The sequence below is a fragment of the Ambystoma mexicanum genome, chromosome 1p (assembly GCF_040938575.1).
Source record: "Ambystoma mexicanum isolate Mex_15411 chromosome 1p, UKY_AmexF1_1, whole genome shotgun sequence".
Classification (NCBI taxonomy): Eukaryota; Metazoa; Chordata; class Amphibia; order Caudata; family Ambystomatidae; genus Ambystoma; species Ambystoma mexicanum.
The window spans coordinates 1,491,220,298-1,491,245,365 of record NC_090921.1 but is presented as its reverse complement, the minus strand read 5'-3'; the positions used below and the strand labels follow the sequence as shown (position 1 = coordinate 1,491,245,365).

The 25,068-nt window shown below is 41.7% G+C and overlaps 1 protein-coding gene across 1 annotated transcript in view; it reads left to right on the top strand.

Moving 5' to 3' along the window:
- LOC138456307 (tanabin-like) overlaps window positions 1-13,343 on the top strand; it is an 85,316-nt gene extending 71,973 nt beyond the window's left edge. The window contains exon 4 of the mRNA XM_069607166.1: window positions 5,757-13,343. Coding sequence (XP_069463267.1) covers window positions 5,757-11,581 — 5,825 coding nt within the window. The 3' untranslated portion in view covers window positions 11,582-13,343. The remainder of the gene's footprint in view (window positions 1-5,756) is intronic.
- The last annotated feature ends 11,725 nt before the right edge of the window (window positions 13,344-25,068 follow it).

Here is a 25,068-nt window from a genome sequence, read left to right as displayed (position 1 = left end):
GGTTTGATCTCTGCAAATGTAATTCCAACTCCAATTAAATAGCTACTGAGTACAGACATTGGACACATTTAAATCTCTGTATTGTCCTTCAAAAGTGCACAATTGCCCTCAATCAACTGAGACAACTTGGCAAACAACTTGCCCCGTCCTTATCAATCTAAATCTGAGGCACATACTCCTCTGGCACAGTAGGAGCGGGCAATGTCGGATATCCTCAGCAAAGTGCCAGACCTTGCAATAAGTAAGAGGGGATGCAGCAACAGGAAACGGTTTGGTACTCTAGCTCGGACTGCTTTTAGAGATGGAGAGCAATTATCACGAGCAGTACCCTAGTTCAATGGAGAAATCATGCTCTTATAAATATCCCATATTTACATAGCAATAAAAACTGTCGTTTCTGTTAAAATTGACATAATCGGCATTGGCTTCTATAGAAACACAGTTAATAAAATCTCTTAGCACAAAAAATTTGCCACTGACTTAGATGCTGCATGGACCCATTTTATAGTTAATAATTCAATAAATCACCCTCCTTATTACATTTTCGAAACAATCGAAAATGGTCCAAGGTATGAGGCCACAGCTACACTCAAAAGGTATCAATAAAGAATTGACGGATGACTCCAAGACGTTGCACTCTGAATTGCAGTGATACAGTATAAACGAAGATGACTCACAAGGAGGACCACATTTTTTCACACACAATGTTTGACCCTCTTCCTATGTTTGTTTGTTTCTCTTTTTTCTTTTTCGTTCTGCTTTTTTTGTCACTGCATTCCAATCTTTCTGCTTTGTCTCTCCTAGCTGTAAACATAACGTTCTACCCTCATTGGGTGCAATGTTGTAATAACAATAAGCCCGCCCTGCTCTGGCCACTACCAGATGGTAACATCCCCTGGCCCTCATTAAATGAGATAGGGATCAAAACTGATGCAAGTCAAGGGACAGAGTGCAAGGATGTTATGTTTACTGTGAATTGTGTGAGTCATGAGTTGGTCTGGATAATTGTCTTTGGCTTCCAAAGGCTTTCCTCCATGGTATGTTTTGGGACTGTGGCCTTCAGGTATCACAGTGCAACACAGGACCTTTTATTCACTCAGTCAATGTCTCTTGGGACCTGTGCAATGCTACGAGTGTCTTTCTGATGGAAATCAGGTCCCATTAGTCATTGAGTCTCTTAGCACTCATTTATTCAGTGCCTCTAATATTGTTGACCTTCTAGTCCCACAGCTCAATATGGCTCTTAGCATTCACTTGGTCAATATCCGTTGGACCTTGACTTGAGGTTCCAGTGTTCATTGTATCTCTTAGAACTCAATTGTTAAATATTCCTGTGGACCTTTTACTACAAATTCAAGTGTACAAATGTTGGTAGTGTTCTCCCAGAAAACACTGAGAACATTCTGTGCTCTCTTAGAACGTTGACTTCAGATTTAGTTTTCCATGGGAAAACGTGAGTTTTGCATTCACTTTCGCAATGTTCTCGAGGACAATGTGACTTCAAGCTCCAGGATGACACATTTTCTCCTATGTTCACCTCCTCTGAGTTTCTGGGCTTTGTAACTTGGGGGCTAAGGATTTTACCCCTGATGCAGCCACTAATCTAAATGAGTCTGTTTGGGGACCACACGTTATGAGGCTGTTCAATGATGAGTTGCCTGGGTGGCAGGTATGGGACTTGCCCTCTGCAAATTGTATCTGACTAAGGTTTCTGGGAGGAACTCTGAGAAGCTCCAAGATATACCACCAATCCCAGCAATGGAGATGGCCTCGGCCTTTGTGAGCCAAAAGGTTTGTAAGAATAAAGGCTGTAATGCTATTCTAGCAGATTACGTGTGATGCATTCCTGCGTTCTGGAGGTCTGTCCTGGTAAGCTGTTTTAATGCAATTATCAGTACCAGCTGAAAAGGGAAGGAGCTGATTCCCATCTTAAAGAATGAACTTATAGACAATCCTGCTCCTCGCAAGCCTGTCTCTATTAATGTCCCTTTTCTTCCAAATGAAATATGTTAATCAAAAAAGAGGGATACTTTACTGGCCTTGTTTTGAAAGTCATTCTTGACTCTATCACGTGAACGGTTATGGGATTCCGTGTGCAAATCTGGGCTCAATCAGGGTCTAGTGGGACATCTGGTCAAATATTACAGCGCTACTGTTGGCTTTGTGAGGTGTTGCTCCATTGGTAAGATCACCAAAGATTTCCCAGTACAATAAGTGGTCAGGCAGGGTTGTGTATTGGCACCAGCACTTTTTAATATCTTTTTGGATGGCATGAATGACCCCCTTGGGTGGCTGCAGTGTCCCTGTAATTTTATTTGTGGAGGATGCAGTCATCCCTTTTTTTTGTTGCTGAGAATAGGCTAATCTCCTTATCTTATGCATGTTGCTGTGAAGGAAATAACTGGTGATACATGCAGATAAAAAGAAGTTTATGGTCATGGGCTTTAGGTTAGCCGTGTGGCACAGGAAACTGGTCGAAGAGACTACATTCCAGCCGGCGCTGTTGTTTGATTATCTAGGCATCAGACTTCTGACACATGCTTTCTAGCGCCACTAAATAGGTAGGAACAGGTTCTTCTGAAACAGAGCTCATTGTGCATTCCAGGTTCAGGGGCATCTCTGCAGATATCCATTCAGCAGCCTACAAGGCAAGGCCCATTGCTGCTCCTGTTTATCAAAGTAACCTCTGGGGTCTCTCTAGGTTGAGGCGGTTGAGCGTAGCAGAACATGTTTTTATGAAATCCCTACTGCATTGTTTTGCCTCGAATAAAGATTGCTATAAACCTCATTTGATAAAGACTTGCCAAGGAAGGATTCATGTTGGTTTATATGAGTGCTTTTAGAGTAAGATAATAAATATGCGGAATGGGTTTTCTCTAGTGTATTGGAATGTAAACCAGCATGATTCAAATAAAGATAATACAATATGTTTTTATGGGGCCGAGGGAGCAATTTGTACCCAAAAAGCACTGGTATTTGCAACGTAATGTTACTATTGCAGTCAGGTTCCCTCCAGAACTGTTTTTCTGTATGTTTAATTTGTGGAATTTCATCACAGCAGGTAGTACCGTAGGTGACTTTGTGCTCTACCTTTGTCCTCAAGAACGAGTAGCAGCACATATATAACAGTTTAGTAAACTCATTAAAGAGTGTGGCTATATTTCCCTAAATTTCTTTTTTACCTGTGGTGGAAATGCTCAATACCTATAACTATCCTAACCCCGATGTTTTCAGTATTCTGTGCCTATCTTTGGGTGGGAACATACCTTGCACCCAAGTAGTCCTAGAAACTCCCTTCCTCTCTCCATTGTCAGGTCTTAGTTGGGTTATTTGTGTTTTTCTCTTTCCACTAATCCTCCTTGTCATCTCTTGGCGCAATTTATTTAGTCAATCTGATTGCAAAATTGTGCTAAGCACTTGAGGAGCCTGCCCCCTCCCAACTCTTTCGTGTCTGCAAAATATCATTATTGACGCATTCGCGAAATATGCCCTTAGCCATTTCCGCCTTTGCGTTTGTCCTATGGATGGGCGCGCTCCACATATTTAAGTGGGAAAAGGGTACATCCCTGACACATGTCTCCAGTAATGATCATGGACTTCAAACCCTTAGCAGAAATAAACTGTGGGCAGCTAATGTATACACAACACTGAGAGACTGGGAATTTAGTGTATGGGGGTGGGGGGAGCACGCATCTACTGTATTATGATCATTGGAGCAGTGTATCTTTTTTTCAGAAACAAAAAGGTCTTTCAATACAATGCAGCAATAACCTTGACAGTAGCTCCTCCTTTTGTACCAAAGGAGCTCCTCTTTTTGTGCCAAAAGACTAACCATTAATCCTTTGTTATCAGCTCCCTGAATTTAATTTCAATTCCTCCTCTCTGCCTTTCCGTAGGTTTCCCAATCATTTCTCCTGTTCCTAATTCTGTCTCCCGAAATCCCGCTTATCTCATCTTTTCCTCCTCACCCACATGTGCTGCTTCTATTGTTCCCTCCACCTTTACTTTAGTTATGCACCTTTCCTCTTCTTGTCCTCATTTCCCCACCCTGACTTCCACCCATCCAGACCACTACTTTCACACTCGCCCCAAGACCGCGTAGTGCAGTGAAGAGACAAAGATGTGACTTGGAGATGCTAAATAAACTGTAAATTGTTTGATGCAAACAGATGAGGTGAGAGTATGGCATTTGGGAAGGACAATTCCTGTAGAATGCTGCCTTTGGAGTCCATTGTCCGAACACTGGCCAGAACTATTCACCAAACAAAGGCAACGGCTAATATGGTCTCACAAATGATATTTAATTTTGAATCAGGCACGCATGCAATATCTGTACTTTACAAGGTGATAGTGGAATCCCTCTTCTTCCCTATGTGATGAAAGCAAGTGCCTTGGTGCTCTGGACTTGGGCACGGAGCTCACAGGGGTGCAGTGGAACTTAGTATGTAACCTAGCCAGGTCCAGTCACGGAAGCTATATGTGTACGGTGATGTTATGTTTTAGTGATTAGCAGAGCACACATACTCAAGGTAGAGGATTCATGGTGCCGAAACCTTTGGATGAGACACAAGAGAGCTGAGGTAACAAAACTTTATAAGACATTTAAAAAAAGGTTTTCAGTTGTCTCCAAAAGGACAGATGATTCAGGAAGGTTTAAGGTGCCCAGGGATATGCATCTATATGTATTTGTGATATACCTAAATTACCCGTACCTCACATATCTTCCGTCTAACAGCACTCATACGTTTGATTTGCCAGATAAGCAACTTGTGTCAGATGTCCACACAATAATGCCACATTCTGTTCCTTAGTGTAGACATTTCCTGAAGTTCAGCAATTTTGTGAGCAGGTGACAAGTTAGCTGAAATAATCATCAGAAAAGAGGGCTTAGTAGGCCGTCTTCTCTATCTGTTGGTTGGATTATATTCGGAAAATAAGTGGAAAAAGCTTTAAGCAAATTCACAACCTTTGCTTACCTTCTTAGTAGTATCAGGATTAGAGTGCCAAAAAAGTCCTGAGAAGGTCTGATACACCCGACTGAAGGTAATGATGCAATGGCATAATCCAAAGTTTAGTTATACGAGGATTTCAGTACAAATAATTGAGACTGCGGCATCCTCTTTAATGCCTTTCCTTAATGCCCCTCAGTTCCCCCAAATACATAAACCCTGTAGGGGTAGTCACAGAATGAGATTGATCTATACATATGTTTGCGCTTATTCAAATGGCCATAAATTCCAAGCAGTTCCTGACATGATGGTAATGAGAAATAAGGTAGAGGGATTGAAACATTTCTGCTCCCCTATGCCCTGGCTCAACTTCATGTCAACACAGGTGTTACACTGGATCAATGGTTCTGTTCTTTAATGGACTCAACTAGGTGTAGATACTTATTAATGTGTTTCTGTTGACTCAAATTACAGTAATTCTCACTGAGAAATACTTAGTGACCATACTAATTTGATCATTTCTTCTTATGAATATCGCTAGTGTCTTTTTTTTTAAATGTAATGTTTTGAGTTCAGATGATTTTATTCTTCTTGTCAATCATATTTGTTGCAATTTATATTGTTACGAAAATAATAGATATAAAGAATATGAAAATATAAGGTTGGGAAGTAATAAATAAGCAACGTCTTTCAGTGAGTACACTTTTTGTGTAGAGGGGGGTATGAGATAAATTAACGTTTTTTGCGAATTTGAATTTCTGCAGAAAAGTACATATGCTAAATATCTCCTGGTGATTATATTTTCAGATTCCAGGCTGGAGTTTACCAGCAGTCCAATCCAGCTGATGTCTCCTGATGTAAGGAAATATTCCGCCAGAGACACCCGGTTAATGTCATCCAAGGCACAGAAAGGAGATAGTAAAGCATTGCTGCAGAAGAACAGTCATAGTTTCCCAACTGTAAAAATTGGCACTTTAACAAAAAGTCCACGTCCCATCACTGTTGAGGCTCCAAAAGTCAACCTAAAGTTCCACTCACAAAACCTGGCAAACGCCAACGCTTCTGGCCCTCAAATGGGGACCTCAGGTCCTAAAGACAGAAATGTGAAGTTGACCTTTCCTATGTCCAAGGAGATCAAAGCAGACACCAAATCCTTATCATCTGGTTTAGCTAAATCCAATGACCATCCTTCGATACAGGTGGAGTCAGACATCCTAGAATGCAACAATGGTGTTATGGAATCTGAGTCACAGCAAAAACCCAAAGCGAAAAGTGACAACATGACAGATCAAAATAAATCGAAGGCATTTAGCATAGAGGCTACACAGAAGACACTGACAGAAGATTACGAGGTCAGTGAGAAGCAACTTGAAAGTGAAAACTCACCATTGAAGGAAGCTATATTCATCAAAGAGGTACCTGAAGAAGGATTAGAAGGAACAGAGATTGCATTTGAAATTAGTGGAAACATTTGTGCTGTTGATACAAAAGTGACTAAGGGAGAATCTACCACTCTCAAAGCAATGGGGGCCACCTTTGACATACCTTCCAGTGTGACCCATACCAATGAACCTTATATTCCAGGTCTTCCCCATGTAGACACCACACTGGAAGTTGAAGAAATCAAAGATGAACCTGGGAAACTAACTGAAAACAGTGTGGAAGCAGACACTGGAGCCTTAAGAGATGTCTCATCTGATCAATTGCTACATCTGGAAGATCAGGCTGGAGTAAAATATACAGAAGAGACTAAGGTCATCAAAAGTACCCATCACGAAAACAATAAAGAGGCCATTTATGAAGAGAACCAGTTTTCTGGCATTCTGAGTACAGTTGAAAAGTTTGATATTGGGGTAAACGAAGAAATGCAGTATATTGAGGACTCGAAGTGTGAAAAGGAAGAGTTGCAATTACTGAGCATGGAATGTAGGGCAGGGTCTGCCATGACTGTCAAACCTGCAGAACATCTGTTGGAAACAGATCTGCAGATGTGTTCTGAAGCTGAATGGAATGATAATGATAAAAATGTGTATGGAAGTGAACGAGGCATTCCCCAGGATACAGTAAGTATACTGGAAGAATCTGATATTATAGGACCAGATAGCGAGGTTAAAGAAACAAGCGGTTTACAAATGACGGAAGATGAAAACACGAGAGAGCTTGCAAGTGCAGCAGAGGACACTGAAGATTATGATGTTGTATCAGATGTTCAAGAGAGCATGTTTTTCAAAACTGAACCATTATCTACTGGTGATGCAGAGCTTACAGAAGTCACCCTCAATAAAACCAAGGAACAAGTGGCAGGCAGGTTAATATTTGAGCATGGTGAAAAAGAGGAAGACATGTTAACTGATACAGAGGACCTAACTGAAGAGCTAGACAATGATGACAGGGTTGAGATGGTCACAGAGTATGAGATTCTCAGTGTGAGAATTAATGAGACTTCAGGTGTGAATGAAAAAGCTTCAGAAATTGAAAACCCCAATCTAATCGAAGATGCTACAGAAGAGGAGATAAATACAGACCAAGAAAATGATACTTGGAAAAATGAGACCCTTGATGCAGCCGTTAAAATTGTGCAAGAAGAAAACCTGTATTTTGAGAATGAGACGAGGCATATCAATGAAAAGTCTTTTGAGTTGGATGACTTGAGTCATGAGGATTTGGACGAGAAGGTGAATGCCTTCATTCAAGAATCTGTGTGCATAGGGCAAGAAGAGCAATTGATGTGTCAAGGAGAACCTCTACCAACAGAGAGTGAATTAGCCAACACCACTGAAAGTGAAACAGAGCATTCCAAGACAGAAGCTCTCAGTGAGCCTTTGCCACAATCACAAGGACCAACGTGCAGTGATGACTTTATTACAAGTACAGACAAGAAATACAGTAACAGTGAGTGGGTGGACACGTTGGATTCAGAATGTTGTGACCTTATCACAAAAAGTGAACCGGAAGAATACCAAACTGAACCGATTAAGCTTGGCCAATACATGCAACTTGGCAGGGACATTGTTCAAAACGTTGCATCATATGAATTACTGGATACAAATGAAGCGCAGCAGGGAGACACAAACAATGCTCCACCTACTAGCAAAGAAACATGTGAGGATGAGATTGAAGTGTTAACTGAACCTCTGGTGGAGGACAGCTCTGAGTTGCCCAAAGGCGTTGAGGTGCAAGAGCCAAGCGATGAACAGGCGGGCTTAGAAAGTTACACAAGAGGACCAGAGATTAATCAAAAACAAATAGAATATGCAGAGTCTGGAGATGCTATTGACGAACAAAACAAATTCTCTCATGAAATGTCTGAAAGTGATAGTTGTGATGTAAACAATGAAGAATTAGAATTTAGCAAAGACTATTTACTGGAGGAAACCTTGCCAGACACTACACCACTGCCCAGCTATGATGACGAGGCAGAGATTGTGGCTTTGCAGACACAGGAATCTGAAGAGGTTTGTACACAAGTGAAACAAGAAATAGAATTATTAAAGGCAGAACAACTAACTGAACATTGTGAAATTGGGCAAGATATAACATTTGAAAAAGAACCTACGCAGAAAGTTGTGACAGATAAATATGAGGGTGCAAATGAAGAGGAGCATGATGACTCAAATAATGTTGTTCCAACTTTAGAAGAAGCTTTAGAACATGATGCCATTGTTGATGATGCTGTAATATATCCCAAACCTTATTCTGAAAAGCATAATGCTGAATTACAGGAGTCTGATGAAGAACAGGAGGTGTCAGAAACCTATATTGAAGAACCAGACATTTATAATGAGCATACCAAAGACTCTGTGTCGAAAGACTCTGGTTCCACACTTCCCACATCATTACAGAATTTCACCCAAAGTGAAATTTGCAATGCTGATATGCAAACATTTGAAAAAAACAAAGAATATGTAGTTGAGAATTCTTTAGCAGACAATACCACACTACCGAGCCATGATGATGAGACAGAGATACCAGAATTTTTAGATGAGTTGACTGTCACTAAAACTGAAGGAGATGTTCTGCTTTGTGATGAAAACAGTATCAAGCTGCAACTTCCATCTGAAGTTGAAGTTTCTGCTTGTGGGAAAGTCCCCCTACCAGAGATAGATACAGACTTCAATCAAGCTACTACAGAAACAGTAAAAGGTGATGACACTGTGGCCATACATTTTCTTTCAGGCACAGAAAGTGGAGAAGAAAAAATACCCACAATCAGCACGCAGCAAGATTTTAATGCAGATGAGAACAGGTTTACAGATGAATCCGAAGAAAGGGATATTTCAGCAAATGTTCAAAATTCAAAAGAATTGTTTGACCAAGATGAGTCCATAGGAAGAGACACCCAAGAACATGAAACACAAATGCCAACTAAAACAGATACGAGGCCTAGGCAAGAGGAGGGGCAATTTGCAGAGGTAGAGGATGAATCACCCGGAGACATGGAGGAGTATATTGATGAAAGTGACACTCTGAAAGCAATTGAGATGACAGATGAATACCAGGATAAGTTTGAATGTGACAAATCTCATACTCAAGGACTTGAATCAGAAAACAGTGCTATTTATGAACAGAATGAGTGGCGCTCTGAGGATGTAGCTGTTGAATCATCTGTAAATGCCGAAGATGATACTGAAGAAATAGAATGTCACAAAACAAATGAGATGCACCATCTATATCAAGAAAAGTGTGAAGGTGATGAAACAATGACTCATGAACTTGAACCAAGTCCAAGAGCAAAACAAGATGAAGGGTACTTTGAAAATGCAATTGTGGAATCACACGAGGATGACAGAGATGTGACTGAGGAAAGTGAAGCTTTTATAGAAAGTGAGATGAGTGAAATAAATCAAGGAACATTAGAATACAATCCAATCGAGGCACACATACTTGAATCAGAAATGCCAATAAACACAGTTGCACCATCAATAAAAGGTGATGGTGAATTTGAGGAAGTAGAGATTGAATCTCTTCAACAGGCCAAGGGGCTAACTGGAGAATGTGAAACTGTCCAACCAAGTCAGGTGAAAGACTTACATCAGGAAAAGCTTGAATATGATGAAACAGAAGTGGAAGAACTTGAATCAGAAATGGCAACAAATACAGACAAAATATCCGAGCAAGAAGATGGGCACTTTGACAATGTTGAATCACCTGACTTTACTGAAAAAGTAGTTGAAGAAAGTGATGCTCTCAAAGCTCATTCCATGATAAAAATAGTTCAAGAAGCATTTGAAAATGATGATACAGAGAACCATGGTCTTTTAGCAGAAATGCCAATAGATACAGTCACACCGTCAAAGTGCAATGAAGGTCATGTTGAAGATGTAGTTGTTGAATCACCTGAACTAATTGATGAGATAGAAGTTCTCAAAGCAAGTGAGATAATAGATGTGGATCTGGGCAATGATGATTTGGCCTTTGGATTAAAGTCTGAACCAAAAGTCACCAGCTCAGAATTGGATTTATTGCCCGTAATAGAAAATATTCCAGAGAGTGCCTTTGAACTAAATAGTGCCCGAATCGTTGACACTGTAGACCCTCAGACAGATTCCATCTTCATCAATGAGTATACCACGACAAGCAAAGAAAGCCAGCCAGAAAATGGCATCCACAACCAAATAACTGTCACCAATGATAGTGAAGACATAACTTCCTCTGATGAAGAGTCTCCAAATGCAACAGAAATGGATGATAGTTTTGAGCATAGTCTAATCAGAGGACATGGCACAAATCCTGAAAGTGTTATTTCTGAAGCCGGTGAAAACATTGAAGTGCATGCTCCCACAGGATCCCAAGAACAGGAATGTGAAAAAGAAGAGGGGGAGAATGCGATAAGTTCTCAGAAAGAAATGCTATCTAACAGTGCAGATCTGTCTAATAATGAAGCATTTTTAAAACCGACTGTAGACTGGTTTACAGACCTGCATCAGGAAAGCACTGAAGAGAAACTAGGCTCTGCTGATGCACTGGTTGATGAAACCATAGAAGGGGAAAATGAAAGGCACTTTGTAATAAAGCCAGAGAATTTTGTGTTGAACGCTTTGCAATTTACAGAGAAATCTCACTTTTTAGAGGAGAACGTGGATGAACATAATGGAGTTTATGAAGAACCTAAGATAAATGATCTGTCGGAGATTGCGAAAGAAATGTTAAATGGCCATTCCAATATAGATGAAATGGAACAAGTTGAATTCATTCATCAAAAGAGCCCAGAAAAGATAGAAAGTGACACAAAAGGGGAATATGACAGTGACTCATCTGAGGGTGTCACATTAAATAAGCAAAACATTTTTCCCTTTACAAAGTCAGACAAGAGCCAGAGTCTTTTTCAGACACTTCTTGGAACATCAAATGAAAAAGAAAGCACAATAGTGAAACAGGACCATATGTTTTCCTCGGAGGAAGAGGCGTCCCATGAAGAAGATCAAAACGGGAACGGCAATACCCTGTCGAGTTCCTACGCCAAAGGGACGAACATCGACGACCAATTTCAAACAATAGCTGACGCTGAATCGTTTGAGCAAGGACAACATCACATAGGAACAGACCAGCAGCAAAAAGAGACAGTAGGCAACGTATCAGGTGTCTTGGGTGTACACAGCAATGATGATGCCTGGTCATCAGGCGATGAATGAATTGTTTACCCTTTTTAGCTACTGATCAAAGTTCATTTGAACCTGTCTGAAAGGAAAAGGGAAATTGCTTATTTTTGGAATCATCCCTCCAACAATAATAGAGTGTAATGACAATCCACGTATTTACAGGCTCTAAAATGAACCTGAATTCAATCCAGAAATGTGCACCTGTTGCTTTTAACTGCAAACATGCATTTCGGAGGACTGAGGACGTTTTGAATATGGCAGAGCCTATTTTGTAAGTAGTTTCAGCAATTGAGAACCAATTCCATATTTGCTAATTAAATGGAAGAGCACACATTGTGACTTAAAGTGAATTTGCACTACTCATCAAAATGAAACCAGATTCACAGCGAAAGCACGAGGTCCAGATAAACCAATTTAGGATGATATGTAAATCTGTGGTTTAAAAGCCTAAGGTGGAAATTGGATGCTGAAGGTGGTAAGAGATGCATAAGAGAGGAGGAAGTCAATCGTGTAAAAGACACAGGTGCCAGAACCAAAAACTCCAATGTGGAAACCTCCACGGATGAGATGTGCTTACATTATTTAACATGTGAGTTTCGATACAACATCCAGATAGTTGTTAAACCTTATGGATGACCCAGATCCTGCTTTCGAAGGATCAATAGCTTTTTGAAGTCGTACATCTTTAATTTGAAAGTTCTGGTACCCAAGAGTGAATAGGAGATGTTGTTAATACATTATTTATGCTGTTATTGGTCACAGGGAAAACCATATTACTGTTGGTTTTTCTAATCACATATTTCCAATTGGAACAGTAGACGCCTTTTATTTTTATGGTACTGCAGGTGTTATTCTTCATTTGAATGCTTCAACTACCATCTTTTTCTGCATCAACACTAAATGAACTATTTAATTTTTTAGATATCTTTAGTTTATTGAATGATCATGTTGACATGTAGGCTATTGTTTTCTTTATGTTTATTTATTTTTTATGCAAATGTTTTTTCAGTTTTACAACACAACAGTTCTTTTTACTATGTGTAGATTAATGTTCTTTTTCTGTTTATTTTTCACATGGACATTTTGTTTTTAATTTTAATTCCCTGTCTTTATTTATAATTACAGTACAAAACAGTGCTAAATCTATAGTGATTTTGCACAATTCTTTTAGAATTTCTTTTTCTTTCAGTTTCCTGGAGAATTATGTTGAGCACAGCTGTGCTGCACTTTTGGATAGCTTAAACGTTTTCCTTGCACAGAGTAGAGTGCATGTTTTGACTTCACTTGTTTAACGCAAACGCAGTGGTGATGTTCTGCTGTAATGAGAACGTCAGATAACACCGTGGCAGTGATTATGGCCTACCTGGAATGTTTCTGCACATGGAATTAACTACCAGCTTTCAGCTCCCTGCAAATGTACCATCTTCCTTTTTATTTATGGTTTCATGTTTATGGAAACAGATATGTTTGGCTAGTGTTAACTCACAAACAGGTTTAAAGTGGCAACTGGAAGTATGCAAGAGTGACCTACAGTTCGTATCCCAAAGAATGATGAACTCTCAACCATCTGCGGTCATGGATGTGGATACTCCGGTAGTATTCATTCTGCAGACACACTTCTCTGAAAGTAGACAACTGGAAGTGCATCTTCATTGTCTAGCTAGAATCCGACATTCTTCACAAGTGCCCTAAGTCTAAAAACTGACAAATAACTAGGCGGAACATGTACTTTGACCAAGTTATCCTGTGCCTTGATTACAATTTATTAAAGCAATCAGCATTGTTGTGTTTTGGATTTCTTTGTTTCTTTGTCCTTTCTTTTTGGAGCTATAAACAGCTGTGATCGATGAAGGAAAAATAGCACCCTTGGTGGACATGTTCCTAAGGTAGGAGAATGCAGTGACGATTGATATACGCTATGTCCGTTGGAACCCTGGGGAGCCTTGACCAAGGCGTTGCATCATCACCCACTCTTTCCCAACAATGGGGTTCACTGAGGCTTTGGCAGAATGTGGCAAAGAACACAAATGCCATTTCACCACTTCAACATCTGCAATATCCAAATTCGAAGTACAGTGAGCGACAGATACTGACGACATAAGTGAAACCCCATCGAACAGTCAAAGCCTGTATGCTATGGATTATAGGTTATTCTCATTTGAAAACCCAAGGTTGGAAACATCAAAATATGAGAATGAAACCTAGAAAATAAAACGGTGAAAATACACCTTTTTACATACTTTGCATTGCTATACCTTTAAACTCGTAAACATTAGTTTGAGAATATGGATTATAGTTATACATTGTATTTCTGAATGCTATGTTTAAAGTGTCTTTCCTTTTGCTTCACATAATCCAGCCCCTTATCTAATTTTTGTTCCACCCTGTAGTCACAAACAAGCTTTAGGGTGAGCTTCTCAATGGTGACCTGGAACTGTTACATGGCGCGTAGCCAGCAAACCTACTTAACGTATATTTAAGTAGGCTTCACTTATGCTTTAAACTGATGTCACAGTATTTTAGATTTGAATAATGGTTTGGGGGAAGCCCGCTGAGCACACGCTGACTGTATATCCGGCCAAACCCTTTGCTATTGCATCCTATGGTTGTAAAATCGTTTAGCTTAACCACATCAAAAAGCAACTGGGCACTATTAACAGTTGTGATGAAAGGACCCTGCACCTGCACTCCAGTAGTTGTTAATGTGGAGCTAGAAACCCAATTTAGAAGAAACCCGGTGTTTGAACTGTGGTGGTGCTCTGAAACTGGAGCTGTTCCAAGGTTACACACACTTTTACAAGCAGTGTGTCAAGTCAACTAGATGCTGATCATCAGTTAACACAATCATTTTCATTTAATTTAATTGAATATTGGCTTAGTAGCACAATATAATTAACATTGCACTTCTACATTTCACAATGCTTACAGCAGTCCGTGTAGGTACAGTTTGAACACACAAGTAAGTAAACTGTTTGTAGTGACTACTGATGAAAGTCACATGACGTTCATTTAAGTAGTTCAGATACAAAAGGGACTATTCTCACAAATATGAGATCATGGTTCATGGTCTTCTTACCGTACTAAGAAGACCATGGCAATAATGCATGATGCTTTGGCAATAAGCCAGGGAGCTTATTGCCAAAGCATCATGGACCTGTCGCTAGACTCACCCTGGTCCTGCTGCTCGCCTCCTCGTGCTGCTCCTGATGGACGCTTTCCAATGCTCAAACACTTCTCCCCTTACTCTCCCTCTTCCTTGACCTCCTGAGTACCTTTTTTCTCGTTTTGTTCCCTTCTGCTACATGGCTTCTCCTGACTTGGCCTCTGGGCATGACCACTGTGACTACTGTTGAGGGGGATCGATGAAACCCATATTCCCTTCTCTCTGCTCCTGACTCATTTCATGAGTGAACTCTGCCGTCACCCCTGTTTTTTTATTCCACAGGAGACCCCCTGTAATCCCTGGTTTCATTTTAAGATACCGAACTCAATTTTCCTGTTCTTTTGAAACCCCCTGCCACCCATAGCATGGACCCACCTCACCCGTTGATATGATGAATCAGCATTCTCAGACCATAGAAAGCAAAATCGTTTTTTCTGGTGTCTCTTTATTTTACCCATGAAGAGCTGCTCACATCCCTGGACTCCAACTCCCCGGCTGTCCTCATTCTACTTGATCTCTCTTCTGCCTTGGACACTGTAAACCATTCCATCCTCATACAAAGGCTCCACGATACCCTTGGTATCTCAGAACGGGCACTGGAATGGCTGATCTTTCCTAACTGGTCGCTCTTCTAAAGTTATCTTCAGCACCTTCTCCTCTCCTACTTCCTTCTCCACCTGTGGTGTCCCCCAGGGATCTATCCTCTCCCCTTGGCTCTTTAACATCTACCTTGCTCAGCTGGCACTCCTCATCTCCTCCTTCTCACCCAACTTCCAGAGTTATGCAGACGACGCTTGTTAAGATGGCTTTCTGAACTCCGACCTGGTGGGCAGAGGTTCAGATAGCCAGCCTAGTTTCTTGGAACAGGGTAACCTCTGGACAAGCCAGACCAATCAAGGTAGCTATGGTCTGCGGTCAAGACTAAGTCTCAGGAGGGGTGAGGGTGACTGAAAGACCTTAATGAGCACATACAGCAAGGACACTTACAAATTACTCCCAGACAGGCGTATACATCAAAAATATAAACACATTTATTACAAGGCCTTTGTAACTCAACACATAGAAAAAAAGAATCACAGCAATCCTACTAAACCAAAACAACACAATCAATACAAGATATATACAAGACCATTGGGGCCTAAAGGGTTAAAGGCACAAAATATATTCACATCCTAGAGGGGAAGGAAAATAGGCAGTGCAGATAGTCTTTAGTCCCCTTCAACATCAAACACACACCTAACTAAGAGGCAGTCCAAACACTAAGAAGAGAGGAGCCTTATGCTCAATAGTACATGTAGTGCAGGCGCACCCGGTTGTTGCAATGGGCAAAACGGGGTCTCTTCAGGGGTCTCTAGCAGCTCAGGAAGGTGGGTGAGGCGATGATGAATAGATTCCCACTATTCAAGGAGGGCCTCCACTTAAAGGCAGAGGTGATTCCAAGGTTCGGGAATAGTTCGCTAATTCGCACTAGCAGTGGAAATGCGAGGGACACCCAGAGGGCCACTTGTGCGTAATAATGGATGGAGGCGCTAGGGGTCACCTGTTAAGGTTAGGGTTACTCACCGGCTCCAGCCGCACTCTGGACCAAACTTCGCCAGTCGAGTCCACTTCGGTTGTGGGTTCTACTGCGGCAATATGACAGCTCTGCAGCTTTCAGTTCTGAAGATACAGTGAGGATTCCCAAATGGGACAGTAGCGATTACTCCGCTCCTGATGGATGGATCAGGCCAGTTTCACTGCAGCAGGCTTCAGGGGCAAGAGGGTTACAAATGCAGCGCACCTGCAAAGATCGCTGCATTGGCTGGGCAACACGGTAACCGCGCTTACTCCGGTCCTGGCGCACTCATCTCACTTCAGACCTGGGAATGCCAAGTGTTTGAAATTCTGTGTGAGGGTGCTGGGGACACAGAGCTAGCAGTATACCAAGTTTCGAAGGCCTCCTTGAAACAATGGCAAAGACAGAGCAAAGGTCCTGCGTAAGCTGGTCAGCCCACTGGTTGGCCCAGGGGCACTTCCGAGAAGGCTTAGTTGCAGGTTTTGTTGAAGGTGCCGAGAATAGTTGGTCTCACTATTCTAATGGGTTGAAGCATCTTTGCAGACCTTCTAGGATGACCAGATGCAGAGGGGTCACACGGGGCGACAGCGGGCTCAGGGTGACAAACCTTCCAGCGGTTCACCAGCGGTTCCTCGACTCAGCTTCTTAGTTTCAGGATACTTGGATGCTATCCTTCGTTCAGTGAGAACTCCAGAGATCGACATGGTATGGGTGTTTTCAGCCTCCTCTTATCCAAAGTTCCCTTCACGGCAAAACAGAGAGGACCCAATGAGAGATCTGCTCACAAACACACACTCCATACGTGGACCAATCATGGACCACGGTGGTCCCAGTCATTCACAGCACTCCAGACTCTCAGGCACCCAGGATGTGTATTGGGGACAGACACCCCAGACCACATCCTGGAGGCACACACACAACGCATGCAGAAGACTGTGAAAGCTTGGCGTTTCGCAGGAAACTGCATGTCCAAATAAGGACTGGCCCGGGTCGACTCGACCTGGGGGAGGCAAAGGGGCAAGATGGCCAAAGTACAGGACAAAGAACCTTGTGGCATGACCTTTTGGAGCCAGGCCACATACTCGTGCCAAACGCGGTTAACACGGTTTAAATGGCAGGAAAAGGTTAAAATGATATGAAACGATAAGCTGCCACCAGCCCTGTCCATGACACATCTGCACATCTCCCAAAAAGTCCTACGAGACTATCTAGGGTCTTTGTAATTGACTATGAGACTCAAGAGTTGTTATTATTATTATTATTATTATTATTATTATTATTATTATTATGTGCACTGTACTGTAAGGTACATTGTGCACTTGTTACATGTTGCAGAAAAGTTGCAACATTGCAAGAGGACTAAGGGAAACAAAGTCTCCCAGCACTGACTGTCTTAAGAGCATGTCAGTTTCCCCATAAAAAGTGAGCGAAAGCCCAGAGGAGTGAAGGCTGTGCACCCCTGGCAAAGTCAGACTAAGGTGGGTGTTTAAACAGCAGCAAAAAGTTTGGGGGTGTACAACTAGATGGAAAATTACATATAAAATTAAATCTTTCCAAACAATGCTGAACTCTTTTTCAGACTTCCTGCTGACTCTCTTGCACCTTCCTTCATCCCTGACTGCCTATCTGCCATCCAGGCTTGGTGCACTTCCAATGATCTCTGCCTCAATGCTAGCAAAACTGAGATCCTTCTGATTGGGACCCCTGCTCCCTCCTTCTTCCCTTCTCTTTGGCCTCCCACCTTGGGCTCTCCCCCGGCTCCTTATTCTGAAGCCAGAAACCTTGGAGTCGTCTTTGACTCCTCTCTTGCCTCCCTCACACTGAGGACATTGCTAAGAAGTCCCACTTTCAACTTTTCCTTCTCAAAGCAATTCTCCCTTTTCTCACTTTCCCCCAGAAGCTCAATGTTTCCCGAGCCCTGGTTCTCTGTAGGCTTGAATATTGCAACAGCCTTGTCCTCAATCTCCCTGCTTCCACTCTGCAACCCCTTAAGTTAATACCGAATAGATCAGCAAGACTTATCCTTGACCTTAAACCCAGGGACCACATCTCTCCTGCCCTAATAATTCTCCACTGGCTCCCGGTTGCTGCACGGATTAAATTCAAATCCCTCTGCATCATCCATAAGGCAGTCTGGGGTCGGAGACCACACTATTTGCAACTCCCTCTTACTAAATACTCTCCTTCTAGACCTCTATGTTCCTCTGGCACCAACTCCCTGTGTGAAAAATATTATGCAAAACAGAGAGCAGGAGATCATTCACTTTCCTCAGCTGGATCCCTCCTATGGAACAGCCTCCCCCGCCTCTGCGTCTTGAGCAGCACCTTCTCATGTTCCAAAAGCACTTCAAGACTCTTTTCCTCTTCCTTCCCTTCTTACCTCCTCTGCTAATGCCACAGTTGCTGTGATTGGTGTCTTGGACTCTTATGCATCCATGGGTCCCCTGACCACTCACTCCCAATCTCCCCAGCTTCTGACTACCTTCAGCACTTGCCTCGGCACACCCTCTGCACTGGAGACCCGCACTTTCCACCCAACGCGGCTTCTGGCCGCATAGCACTTGCCTCACCTTGCACTTCATCTGTGGCTCACCCTTGAGCATGGACACTGCAGCACCTACCCCACTGCCCTCTTCTTTGCTGCACTTGCAGGTTCTGAATACTGAGAAGGCATAGTAGGTTTGGCCGTCCCTTCCCCCACTGTATCTTTTGTATACGTAATTGCACTGCAATCCCATGTACCCTAGCTGTTGCCCTGTGGGCGCTTTGAAACGGAATTTACTTGCTGTATAAGCGCCTAACAAGCAAACAATAAACTAAACTACGCAGGCTAAACCATGTATTTAAGAATAGAAGAGCGAAAACCTAATTTTGAAACTTTTTCTTACATTTTTGATTGTATGATTGATCTTTGTAACAGACCTGAAAAAGGGAGTATCAGTCTCCCAAATATACATTTCATATGAAATATTCTGTGTGTTCATGTTTTGGTTATGGGCTACTGCATAGCTATGAGCCCCCTGCTGCACTGGCAAACACTGTTCTGGCGTGTCTCATTGAGGGTGATGGAGGTGTTTTATAATTAGTCTGTGACTTTCAGTTGAACGCATCAAAGATAAGATGCCTTATGGTGTTTCTGAGTAGCTGATCACTAAGCGGACATCAATTGTCTGCGCAATTAATAGCGCCACTCCGACTGAGCGTATTGCAGAGATAAACCGGCAGCCTAAGCTGAGAAAGATCCAGAATGCTAGGTCTGGTAGCTGCTGTGCAAACTCTGTGGGCACCATCACGGGTTGGGCAGAGTGGTAAAAATGCAGCGGTCACGCTATTACCGCTGCATTTCTACTCCGCCCAATCCTGAGTTTGGGTTGAATGTTTAGCTGGAGGTAAATCTTGCCACTTTCAGCCCATTTGTGGCACTATTAACGCAGCACTATTAGCGCTGGCGGTCATGGTGCCCACAATGCCCCAATAGGAATGGGGATTTACCACCGCCCCCGCAACTCGGTATCCGGCGCTAATAGCGCCAGACCAAGGTGCGTTAATGCAATTTTTGGCCCGACTTGTGAGGCCCTGTGTGCTCAACATACATAAAAACTCAACTTGAACATAAAACGAAGTAAAGCATGGAGCGTAATAAACACAATTTAACTATAGAGGAGCTGGAAAATAAAGAGAAGTGGGACGAAGAAGGAAATGACATATGAGTTGAGCAGAGAGATCGTTGACTAGATGTAGACATTGGAGGAAGGTTGTGTTTCTTGGTTTTCTCAAACTTGTAAGCATGCTGGGAGTTGCAGTTTGATCAGTTTGCTTTTCTGAAATCCTCTTTTAAAGTACAGCTGAGCAGTGGCAATAAAGGGAGATAAGCATAATGCGTGCATCTGTGCCTTTAATCGAATGAAGTCTCTCTGCACTCATTTAGTCTAGCTAATAGTCATTGGTTTCGTGTGTTTCTCAGCATTCTCTGACCTGTAGTCTTGCACCCATGATGGGGAAAGCTACAGATAAAAACTACTCATGCATGACATATGAACTATATTGCAACATGTAGTATATATGACTCCCTGTGCTTACAATGTAACACCCTAGATACATCACACAGATGTTCCACTCCGAATTGTAGTACTAAGAGGTTATCTGCTTGTTGATCTAAATGAGGGGCAATGAATGTCACACCTCCTTTTTAAGAGTTAAACCTTCGTATGTGGCATGAGCATTATTTCCTTGTTATTTTGCATCTAGACAATCAAATTCACTTGCTCTGAAGATGTTTCCATACTGGTGAGAATACTGCATGCTCTGGAAATGGGTGCTTGGTTCCCTTCCTACCTCACTGACAGATACTAGCTTATTCAGAGGAGCTCCAGCAGATCTCAGCAATGCTCGCAAACTGCAGAGTACCACACAAGTCTATCCTATGTCCACTCTTCTTCAACCTCTTCATTTAAACTCTGGGGTACCTCTTGGCTAATCTTAAGATCAGGATCGACCGGTAGGCCGACAACACCAATCTCTGCCTAAAAGTCAATTTGGTCACTAAGACCTATCAACTAAAAGTGGCTCTCCTTATAAGCATGGAGGTCAAGCAACTACCTGAAACTGTACCCCACAAAGAATTCATCATCCTTCCGGGCTCTACCAAACACAGTCAAATCTAGAAGTGGCTGATGGAGTGAAACACAATGTCTTCTCTCCTCACCTCACATCCAGTGATAAATCTATTGAATTACTCATCAGCCTTTGCATTAAAGCCCTATGTGTAGGAAAACATAGGGAACCTTGTACCAGGGATCTCTCCTAAAGGTCAAACCTATCACCCCTACCAGACACTTCAAAAATGTCGCCCAGGTCCTTGTTCCTTGCCTGGGGTACTGCTGTGCTCACCAAAGTTTGTACCTCCTTTCTTCCTCCTTTAAAAGCTGTCCAGCAGTCCAGACTCTTCTCCATCACATGACAGATTAAATATGACCACACCACCCCAACCATCAGAAAGCTACAATGGTCGCACGTCTAAGCCCACAATGTCTTCAAAATAGCTTGCATGACATACAAAGCAATGACAAAAAAGTTTAATCCTACCTGGTTGAAAACTTGCTATCTCTGGAGCTCTCTGCAGCACCAGAAGCCATAACGTTGTCAGAATAGAATCTAGGAGAACAAAGAAAGAACCAGAAAACAAAGTTTCTCCTGCATGCCTCAGGTATCTAGAATGACATACCCACACACAGTAGATTGGCCCCATCTCTCCTGCACTTCAGGAAAAAACAGAAGAACCTCCTCTTGACAGGACACATTTTAGCCTGTTGACGCCCTCAGTGCACCTGTTTTTCCTTTCACCACCTCACCCCCTGCTCTACCCTTTTATTTGCTGTTTGTATTTTCAGCCACTTTTTTGAGCAGCACTCTGTTGCTTGCTAACTTGGTTTGCATCATACAAATCCAGAAGCAGCTGGTGACGTTTATTCCCTGGGGTGTTGAAAATATTCACCACTAAGGAACGCTTATGACCAAGCACATAGAGGGAGCACCCACCAGTGAAAAGATGGTCCTCCACCCGGGAAATCTTTTAAAAAGAATGAGTTAAAAAGTGGCACTTTAGGGCACACTTTTTGTGAAAATTGCGTATAATGCCATACAACTTACAATTGTTTCTGCACGGTTATGCAAGAAAAATATCACTAGATAGTAAGCCTACAAAAGTACACAGGAGCATTTCCCAATGCATTTTCATGATTCCACATCATACGCCAGCATTCTGACAATGTAAAAGGACATTTTCATGCAGACTGTGCTAATGTATGCCAGTATTGGCACTATAAGAATGCATTCATGCTGGCTGTGCCAAATAATAATAAATACCACTATTGCCACTGTAAATAAAACATATGTTCGCTGTCATGAAAGATCCACATAGCCATTAATTTATTTTGTATCAACTCTTTTTATTTTCATTTTCAGAAAAAGTAACCATAGTTTCAAACAACAAAATATTGCACAATGTGGTTGCCCAATATCTTCGCTCCCCACCTCTCCCCCGCGTCACCCTTCATCCCAGTCTCTGTTTAGTCCCCACTGATCCTTGATGCCTTTGTCATTATAGCGCCCATTCTTCACTCCACATAGTCCTGCCACTTCCTCCGTATTTTCATGTTATTTGCCCTGCATCCCTCTGCCACGGTATGCTATCTTTTCCATACTACGGCAGTTCTACATTCCCACCTGCACAAACATTCCACTCCGCCAGAAACATACGAAACTCTGGTCACCAATGGTAATCAAACTGCGCAACAGAGCCTTGTGTCCCCCCTTCAGCAAAACATGCAGAACATTAATTTAGCTCTCTTGCCTGTAAAACAGGACACTCACTCTCTGGGGGTTCTTTTTTCATTAGTCCTTCAAGGAGACAGACAACACCCAATTTAACGTACCAAAGTGAAAGCTAAAACATGAAAAGAAAACTTTTTGTTTCTTATGCAGAAAACTTACTTTTACATCACACCGAAGGTATAATAATTTTGAAAACTTGTTTTTTTAATTTGGTAGCGTTTAACTTATCTTATGAGATGCTGTGCATGTCCCTTTCTCCTTTCTTTTTTGTGGAGGGTGGAAGGTATACACCTTGTTTCTTTTTAGGTTCTGGATTGATTTTATTGTGCTTTTCTATTTCAGTATTTATTGTTTTGATTGTCTAAATTGTTGACTTATGTGCGTTTTATCTTTTGTATGGTTTTTGTGTAAAAAAACGATTTTTCGGCTCCAATACATTAATAAAAATAATTAAAAAAAAATCTTTTTGAAAACTGTTCCTGCTCAAACAAGTTTATTATTATTTTGTATTTTATTTAAGTTATTTATGAAGCGTGATCCTTATCAAAATACAATTATCAGAGTGCTGTACAAGAATAAATAAAATACATCAATGCATTCAGTTATAAGTATAAAATATTTCAAAAATACTTAGTCCAATCCAATAGCTACCGACAAAACTAAAGATGAAAGATTACTATCAATAATTAAAATAACATCAGCGCTCTGTGCAACTTTGTGAAATATACAAAAAGACAAGTTGAATCCTGCCAATACAGTTTTAAACAATCAGTTCCTCATTTAGAAAAACAGAAGATTTTCAATTGTTCTCTGGAGTCACTCAAAGATAAAGCAGTCTGAATCGACAGTGGGAAAGTGTTCTAAACTGCTGGAGCTGCACATTTTGGTTCTGGGTTTCATCTTTTTCACCTTAGGAATTACCGGAACAGGTTTACTCTAATTGCTTGAACTCTGATTTCGTTCAAGAACATGACGTTTTGAAGCAGGATTTGAAGGCCCTAATTGTATGTTTTGAACATTAAGCCTCCTAACTTGAAGATACATTCTTCAAGCGAAAGCCAGTGCAAAGATTTCAAGATTGGAGACAAAGAATCACATGTTCTTTGTCTAGTAATGAGGTTAGCAGCAGCATGAAAAACTAGCTTGGAATACCAACAAAAAAATATGTTTCCATCAGTGTGAGACAGGACCAAAGACTGAACTAGGCATCGAAATGAATTTGAATAAATATAGTCTTGATCCTGTGAAGATGAGAAAGTTGATAGCGGGCCTGTTGTACTTTTTGGAACCTCATTGATATTTTCATGTCAATCAAAAAACACAGAGGTTTAGGTAAAGGGGAAGTCTTAAAGCGGTATTCCCAACAGTGAGTGAGGATAGCCAAGATTTAGATTGTCATTATTATCAGGGCTGAAAAGTAAAAAATTCTGTTTTCGAGTTATTAAATTTTAGATGAGCTTTTTCCATCCAATCTTCTATAGCTGATAGATAACAGCCCAAATGAAGGACATACTGACGTACGGTGACCCCAAAGCTTAATACCAAGCCCCCCGTTGGTTGTATGCTTAGATTGAAAAGTAGGACAGGCAAAAGGAAACCGCGTGGGACACAACAGCGCACCAGAAGGGGATAGGTCTTAGCGACTACAATTTGAACTATTTGATGTCTGGGAGAGAGGAAACAATGGAACCAATTTAAGACCACTCCATCCATACCCATAAAATGTGACATGATGTCAGGCAGCTTTCGGTGGTTCACAGTTTCAAATTCGGCTGAAAGATCGAGCAATGTCAGAAGGCAGGGGATCCGAAGAATATCATCAATCCAAGTGTAGCTGTCTCAATACTATGATTTGCTCTAAAACCGAATTAAGGTTCCAACAATTTGCTTAAGAGATAGGCCTCATTACGAGTTCAGCGGTGCAGGCAAAAATAGGTGATAATTCTGTTAATGCCACTCTTTTGGGCTGTAAACAAATAACTGTTGTTTTTGCGTCACCACCGAATTGAAATGGGAAATAGAGGCAGTACCTCCACTCGCAGGAAACATTGGTCTGTCACTGACTTTGCATCCCAAGCATGAGATGTTTGAAAATAGCGTGTTATCTGTCTCCAGGAGAATGTTGGCAATGTTCTCCAGATCACCACAGGAGCACACCTTATTGGAGTAACTTACAGTATGTACTGATTGTATTTGTCTGCTTCTCTGGCTGGGGAGGCATACCCATGCCGAATAGCAGACATGATAACTGTAGCAAAGATCTTGGTGAGAGATTCTATACCATGATTCGGGGCCCCGGTTACCATCAACAGGGATCAAGGGAAGCATTTAATCAACCATATCATTAAAGCCATTCTCACAGCCTTGCATTGATCACACCAACCTCAATCTGCAGGGGCAGTAGAAAGACAGAATAGTGCCATTAAGACATTTTTTCTAAGCTCTGTCAAGAGACAGGGATGAAGTCTC